Source organism: Orycteropus afer, unplaced genomic scaffold (assembly GCF_000298275.1).
Source record: "Orycteropus afer afer isolate SDZICR_OR568_19922 unplaced genomic scaffold, OryAfe1.0 scaffold00650, whole genome shotgun sequence".
Classification (NCBI taxonomy): Eukaryota; Metazoa; Chordata; class Mammalia; order Tubulidentata; family Orycteropodidae; genus Orycteropus; species Orycteropus afer.
The window spans coordinates 735,993-744,233 of NW_006922237.1; the positions used below are offsets into that span (position 1 = coordinate 735,993).

At 35.1% G+C, this 8,241-nt stretch overlaps 1 protein-coding gene across 1 annotated transcript; it reads right to left on the reverse strand.

The window, feature by feature from the left end:
* Positions 1-6,272: 6,272 nt before the first annotated feature.
* On the reverse strand, positions 6,273-7,202 carry LOC103210777 (olfactory receptor 4C11-like). Its single transcript, XM_007956688.1, has one exon. It carries the CDS (start codon positions 7,200-7,202, stop codon positions 6,273-6,275), a length of 930 nt encoding a protein of 309 aa, XP_007954879.1.
* Positions 7,203-8,241: the final 1,039 nt, after the last annotated feature.

Below are 8,241 nucleotides of genomic sequence, written 5' to 3' on the forward strand. Positions count from 1 at the left end.
TAATACATTTTCATTCAGTGTAATTATCATTAGGTATGGATGTGTTGGTATTTTTATGTGGACTTGAGTCAGTTTTGACTATTGACAGCCTTACGTACAGCAGAATGAAACTCTGCCCAGCCCTGCCTCATCCTTATCATGCTTGCTATGCCCATGCCCTTTATTGCTGGCACTAATGCATGTCAGTCCATCTTGCTGAGGAGCTTCTCCTTCTTCTCTGACCTGCCACCTACCAAGGACAAAATCCTTTGCCAGGAAATGGTGCCTTCTGATACCTAACCAAAGCATGAAAGACAAAGTCTGGGCATTCTTGTGTGAATTGACTGCTGTTATTTTGTGTGTCTGTGTGTGTGTGTGTTTCTGATTATTTCTTCATTCCATATATTTTATCTGTGCTGACTTTATTGTATTTATGGATTTTATTTGCATTTCTGTGATTGTTGTTAATTTTACCTTCTGAATCTTTATGATTTTCTACGTTTATATTTTGGTTAGAAGGTGTCTCATTTTTCTATGATCACTCTATAATTTATTACCTTCCTAAGTTTAAAACAGTCTGTTCTATCTTGATTTGGTCTTGACTTCCTCTCCAGTTGCTAGTTTTTAATTACACTTTTTGTTCCTTCATTTTGTTTTGTAGTTCTCTTTGCTTACATATTGATGTGTCTGGTTACTTATTTTCAGTTTAATAGGTTTATTTATTTTGAAAATTCTTTATCTGGATTGGTTTCAGAATGATGTTGTCATGTGTATTAATCTCAGGTTGTTGTCTGATGTTGGTTCTCTGTCTCCCTTCCTCCTTTTAGCATATCTTGTAACATTGTCTGTTTTTTACAAATACCTTTAATTTCTGTTTGTCTGGAAATGACCTAATTCCACTATCATATTTGAGGGATCATTTTGCTGGATATATAAATCTTGGTTGGCATGTTTTGTTTTGTTTTGTTTTTCCCCCAGGGTTTTATATACTTGATCTCATTGCCTTCTTGCCTGTGTTGTTTCTGCCTACAAGTTAGTGCTTGGTCTTATCTTTTCTGCTTTGCAGGATTCTTTCTTTGTCTTTGGTTTAAAAAATAAATTGGTTATGTCTTGGTGATTTTCCTTTGTGGTTTATCCTATTTGGAGTTCATAGGGATTTATAAATGGATGTTTTCTCATGTTTCATGGCATCAGGAAAATGGGCTGCTAATGAATCTTCTGGTTCATACCCACCAGCCACTCCTCAGAAGGAAGGTTGGGCAATCTACTTCCGTAGTGATATCACCTCAGAAACCCAAGGAGGGGTCACTATGAGTCAGGCCTGACTCCATGCCACATAACAACAACAACAACACAATGACTCTTCAACAATATTCTCTATGTTCTCTCTGCATCTCTCTTTTTTCTGTCTCCTTCTGTTCTGAAATTCCAATCACACCTAAGTATTTCCTTTTAATGGTGTCTCATATAATTCTTAGGCTTTCTCATTTTTCTTCTTTCAATGAAAACCTCTCAACTGTGGACTTCATGTCTGCCTCTTGCTCCTAGCTCACTGGAGCTCCAGGCATCTCTTTAAGCAGGCAGCTGCTGGCTGCTGAGGCTAACAAGCCCAAGGTCAACAAGTAAAATGGCATAGTCCCAAGATTATCATACAACATGGCAGGCCACTGGTTCAAGTCCAGGAACAATCTTAAGATCAGCAGACAGCATGGCAGGTTGCTGAATGAAGACTCAGCTACATTCAGGGTCCAAGCATGCCAAAAAGCTTTGAGAACTTTCTTAATGCTTCTTCTTATATATTGGAAGCAGACCACATCCCTAAGGCAGGTACTGAGCTTCTCCAGTACACTTCACCATGGAGTTGATCACCAGTCTTATCAGGAGGAATAACTACATCTAGCTGCCCACATTCTCAAAACCTAACTACCAAAATCATATTATTATATTCTTATTCCACATAATTTAAAAGGACTAAAAGAGAATACAACGAACATATTAAAGTCAAAAATTGAACAACTTAGATAGAATTGACAATTACCTGAAAGATATAAGCTACCAAAGTTCATTACAAAATATATATATATATATATATTTTATAATCTCAGTAATCTTAGTCTCTCAAATACATTTTAATTGTTGCTTCATATATTCACACAATGATATTTCTTATTGAGATATCTTCACTGGAGTGTTCTACAAACCAATAATGCCAAGTCTACACAAACTCTTCCACAAAATGCAACAGAAGAGAATACATATGCAACTCATTCTATTAGACCAACACTTCTCTAGTACTTACAGTGTCATTCCTTTACTTTCATTAGTATTATCTGTATGGAAAATCATATCACCTGTTATACAAACAGTTAACTTATTCATCTTCCATGTGTGTTACTCCATTTTTGGTAATAATAATATAATCAGACACCAAATTTTGAAAATATTATTTTAATCACATTAAAATATAAATACTTAATATATATGGCAAAATATGTGCAGAATATGTACACTGAAGCTACAGAACTTTGCTGTGAAAATGAAAAGAGCTCAATAAATAGAATGAAATACTATGTTCCTGAAATGGACAATTTGACATTTTGCAATTGTCAATTCTACCTAAAATAATATCTAGGATAAAGCAATCACACACAAAATTTGAATAGTCATATCTTTTTTGAAATTTATGAATTGATTCAAATATAATTGGAAATATAAATATACGAATAAGTTCCTAGTACTTTACATAAGAATAAAGTTGAAGAACTTACACTACCTGATTTCAAGTGATGTTATTATATCCCTTCAGTATTCAGAATTATGTGGTGTACTCATAAAGAACCAGAAGCAAATCAATGGGCCAGAATAATAGAGACTCCAAATTTATATATACATGTAGTCAACTATTTGTCAATGAATTTATGTGGGCAATTTATTAAAGAAAAGATGATCTTTAAAAAATAATTGTGATGGGCTTGTTGGCCTTCCTTATATATCAGAGAAAAGAAAAAAAAAAGAACTTAACCAATACCTTACACCCGATAGAAATTTTTTTTCAAGATAGATGTTAATATTATACGTAACATGTAAAAGGTTAAAGTACATACAGTGTATTTAGGATAAATCTTTACCCTTCGAATGGACACAATTTTAAAACAATTCTGATCACATTATTGATTAAAAATGATACGTTGGACTTTATAACATTAAAACTTTACTGCAAAGTAAGTGGAAATGGCTAGACAACAATTTTTCAAGAACTGGTGTTGTATGTGTCCCCTGTATACATCTCTAAGAAGAATCCTGGCATGGACTTTTGTTGGGAGAGTTTGGTAAAATGATAACCAGGTATTTCCTCCTATGGATTATTGCAGGCTAGCTTGAGAAACTTCAATCAAAATTGGGCACTATGCTCAAATGAACAATCAATAAAACTCTGGTTCTGATATCCTTAATTCTAAATTGCTAGAACCCTCCATTTATATAAGGTTGCTTAAGGTGAAAGTCTGAAAGTACTAATCTCAGAAACACAAGTTCTGCATCTTGCTGATTGTTTAATCTCTAGAAACTTCTCTGGTCTTATCTGCATAATATATCTAATTATACTTATGTCAAATTATGCATTATTGTGAGTAATAAATTATGTAATAATCTTAGAGTATTCAAATAATCTCTCAATATATTTATGTTAATATTATTACTATTATTACAAAGTAGATTGGCATGAAGCATAGAAAGTACTCTAAAATTTCATTCCTGAAGTTTTAAATGTATGAAAAATTTTAATGCTCAGATTTGTGTATGTTAAAATACAGAAAATAAACATACACAGGGTAAGAGCTTTATTGTACTTTGTTATTTTTTTTCTGATTTTTCCATTTCCTTTTTTTCTTTCTTTTTTTCTTTTTTTAACTTAAAGGTATAGCTTTTTCTCTTGCCAAGTGTAGTAGGTAAAGAATGTCATTTCTTCTTCACTTCTATTAGCCTCTCCCCTCCTTTCCCCTTCCCTACTTTCCCCTCATCTTGTCTCCTTTCTGCTCCCCCCCTCCACTTCCTTTCCTTTACCTTCCCTTCTGTTCTATTACCTTCTCTTTTCTTCTCTCATTCCCCAAAACATCTATTACTGCACTGTTATACCCTGGCCACAAATAACCTGTCCCAGTAATGATCTTGCAGGTCATTGATTTTATTGGTCAATGTATTTCTTCATAAGGAGACTTGGTTGTACAATAGTTATGTGCTTTGCTGCTAACTGAAAGTTTAGTTGTTTGAACCCACTCAGCATCTTGGAGTAATAAAGACCTGGAAATCTGCTTCCATATCGATTACGGCCTACTGGGAAGTTTTTCTCTTTCACATGACATGTAGCTAAAATTGACTCAACAGCACCTAACAATAACAATTTCTTTACACTTACATTAATGTTGATAATGAGCTGTATATGGACTGTAAATGCCTGTCTTTTATTTACTTTGTCTAATCTCATCTCAGATTTCTTGATGGATGACCTCATATTATTCCAAGCTTTTTTTTTTTTTTTTCCCTAGACAGTAAAGTTAGATAACTTTAGTTCACAGTAAAGTTAGATCCAGGAAATGCCCAGAAGAACCAGGACCATTAACATGGACAACAAATTAGTGTCATGTGGTGAAGACCTGTTTATGTATATAAAAGGGAAGATGATTTTATTGAACTTCAAAGACATCATTTTGTTTATATTTTATTTTTCTTCTTGTTGAGAATATAGATAGCAGAAAGAGTACACACCAATTCAGCAATTTCTACAGGTACAATTCAATGACACTGATTACATTTGTTAGCTGTGAAACCATTTTCACCCTCCTTTTCCTAATTGTTCCACCCACATTAACATGAACTCACTACCCCCTAAGATTTCTATCTAATCTTTCGAGTTGCTTTTCTCAATTTGATCCCATATACATAGTTCAAAGGCCTATTAATTCTTGCATTTTCACATATAGCAATGATTGTGAAAATCAAGAAATTCTACTCTTCCCAATGACATTTCCCTCAGGCATAGGCATAAAAGAGATGACCTGTGATAAAATACATATGTCCTATTTTTCAGAATTTCTAAACGCATTCTTTTTTTTTTATTCCTAGCTATTTCAAGATCATAAATCTGTATTCAAAATTCCCTGCTATTACCTTTTCTTAATATCCATAGTAAAATAAGAGGAATAATTTAGAGTATCAAAACCAAAAAAAAAAAAACCTCACTGCCATTGAGTCAGTTCCAACTCAATGTGACCTCTCCATGGCTTTCTGAGCTTGTATCTCAGAAGTAGATTGCCCTGTTTTCCTTCCAAGGAATGGTTGGTGGGTTTGAATCACAAGCCTTGTGGTTAGCAGTCAGGTGTCTTAGGCACTACGTCACAAAAATCCTCTGCTTCAGAAACATGGAACTCTTCAAAGAAAAAGCTACTGACATAACAGAAGGGAAGATGTTGATAAGCTCAGTTCATTTAATCTGGAATTGTCCAAGGGGAAGTTGCATACCTTACTCAGAATATATTATATACAGAATTTAAGATCACAGAAAAATGGTTGCACTTTTCTTATGGATTCTCACAACTTTGCATGGCTATAATTGTATATATCAAAAGGAAGAGTGCAGATTTAGAATTAAGATGTATAGTTCGTGGTCAGCCATTCCAGAATTGATCTCTCAGGAAAGGATTGGGTCAGGCTGCTGCCACCTTGGTCTGTAATTATCTGAATTGTTCTGACATTCTATCTAGCTCTGACAAAAAAGATGATGTTAGACATTCATCTTGCCCACAAAACTAGAACAAAAGTAATTAACCCACCACCTTACATATGCTAAGGAGCTCTGGTTGCACTGTGGTTAAGTCATTGGGCTCCTAGTTAAAAGATTGGCCATTCAAAACTGCCAGCCAATTGGTGATAGAACGATGAGGAAGTTAGCTTCCGCAAAGATTACAGCCTTGGGAACCCCATGAGATCATTATAAGTCAGAAACAACTCACTGTCAGGGGATTTGGTTTGATTTTGGCTCAGGCATTTGACAGCTAACCAGAAGGCTGGTGGTTCAAACCCACCAACCAGTCCTCAGAAGGAAGATTGGGCAATCTACTTTCACAGAGATACTGCCTCAGAAACACAAGGAGGGGTCACTTAGAATGTGATCCAACTCTACAGCAATGAGTTCTTATGGGTGGAAGTTAGACATCAATCACATGTTATCATATTTTATTTATTTATTTTTTTAGATCCAGGCCCATTTTTAAATACATCATCATACCTTCATGTCATCATTTGGTTTCTGAAGTTATTTTGATACTCCATAACTTTCTCATGGCATTCTTCACTTCTGCATTCCTTAGGGTGTAAATGAGTGGGTTGAGAAAGGGTGTGACAATGGTATAAAAGAGTGTCACCATTTTGTCCATGGGTAAAGTGGTTGCTGGACGTGTATATATGAATATACATGGAACAAAGAATAGGATGACTACAGTAATGTGAGTGGTGCAAGTGGAAAGGGCTTTTTTCCTCCCTTCTGCACTGTGATTCCTCAGTGAATGCAAGATAATACAGTATGAGATCATGAGAAGCACAAAGCTACTTAAACAAAAGGCCCCACTATTGGCCACCAACTGTACATTGATCACATAAGTATCCATACAGGCAAGTTTTAATAAGGGTTGCAAATCACAGCAATAATGATCAATCATATTGGGTCCACAGAAGGGTAGTTTCAGAGCCAGGGCAATCTGAGATATAGAATGTATAAAAGACACAATCCAAGCAAATATAATCAAGATGATGCACACCTGTCTTTTCATAATAGTGTGGTAACGCAAGGGTTTACAGATGGCCACATAGCGATCAACAGCCATGAGAATGAGGACAAGGATCTCGACAGCACCAAAGAAGTGCAGTGAAAAGACTTGCATCATGCACTCATTGTAGGATATGATTTTCTTTGCAGAGATGGCATCCATAATTAGTCTAGGGGCTGTGGAAGTTGTAAAGCAGGTGTCAGCAAAGGACAAATGAAATAGGAAGAAGTACATGGGGCTCCCAAGTGTCCTACTGAATTTGATGGTCAAAATAATGAGCAAATTGCCCATTATGGTTCCAGTATAGAAAATTAAGGCAATTATGAACACTATTTTTTGCTTCTTAGGATCTTGTGTCAATCCTAAAAGAATGAACTCAGTTACACTCTTATTTTGCTGCATTGTTTCAGGAGATGTGGGGAAAGTAGGGGTTAGAAATAGTTAATCTGCAAGGAGAAAAGCAATCATTTTATGAGATGAATACTGCATTTGCAGCTCAAATACCTATACCAGATCATTGAACTTCCATTTACAGGTGTGTGAAATTTAAATTTTTTGTGTATTGTGTTTTGTGTAGCAGTGAAATTTATAATGGTTATCTATTTACTTTCTTGTATTTGACGTTGTAATAAGAAAACTGAAAAAAAAAAAGTAAGTGATTTTCAAATATAACAAACCTTAATGCTGGGGATTTGGCATGAGTGAATAATTACCTGAGCTGAATCCGTTTATTCAGTTTTTAGCAAACACCTACCGATGGTAGAAGTAGCCAGTACAAAATAGATAAAATTTGTGTGGAACTTACTTCAAAATTATTTCATAGTTCTTGAACTTGCTCATCCAGTTATAAATGTTTTCATACCATTTGGTCAAAAGTTATATTCTTCTCCTTATTCATTATTTTCTGCTTCTTTAAATGTAATTTCTTTAGAGACATGAAAAGTTTGAAGGTATAGTTTAGGAAAAGAAGATGGAGAATAGTAGCCATATATCAGGGCTCCTTTCCAATTTCAGGTTTACAGTTTACACATTCTCTCACTGCTGTCTACTCAGTTCCAACTCATAGTGGCCCATTCTTTGGTATGGAAGTGAGTTTGGTTTGGTTTGGTTTATCACTAGAGAAATAGATTGCCCAATCTTCCTTTTGAAGTGGGACAGGTGGGTTTGAACCGCCAGCCTTCTGGTTAGCAGTCCAATGCCTTAGGCACTGAGCCTCCAGAACTCCTGCTTACACACTAAGGACCTACAAAAGAGTTCAAGAAACTCCAAGTCACAGCAGAAGCTTTTCAATGTAATTCTTGCCATGCATGTTCTTCAGGGTTTTATATCCTGAATTCAAGTAAGTTAAACAAAAGTAAAAAGGAAATTAATATTTATTTATATCTAACTATATGGCAAAGCCTGACCAAAGCCTTGGTATCTTCACATCACCTTATTCTCA

Bases quoted from the DNA above. Each gene is read 5' to 3' on its own strand.
- LOC103210777 (XM_007956688.1), bottom strand. From the start codon at position 7,202: ATGCAGCAAAATAAGAGTGTAACTGAGTTCATTCTTTTAGGATTGACA.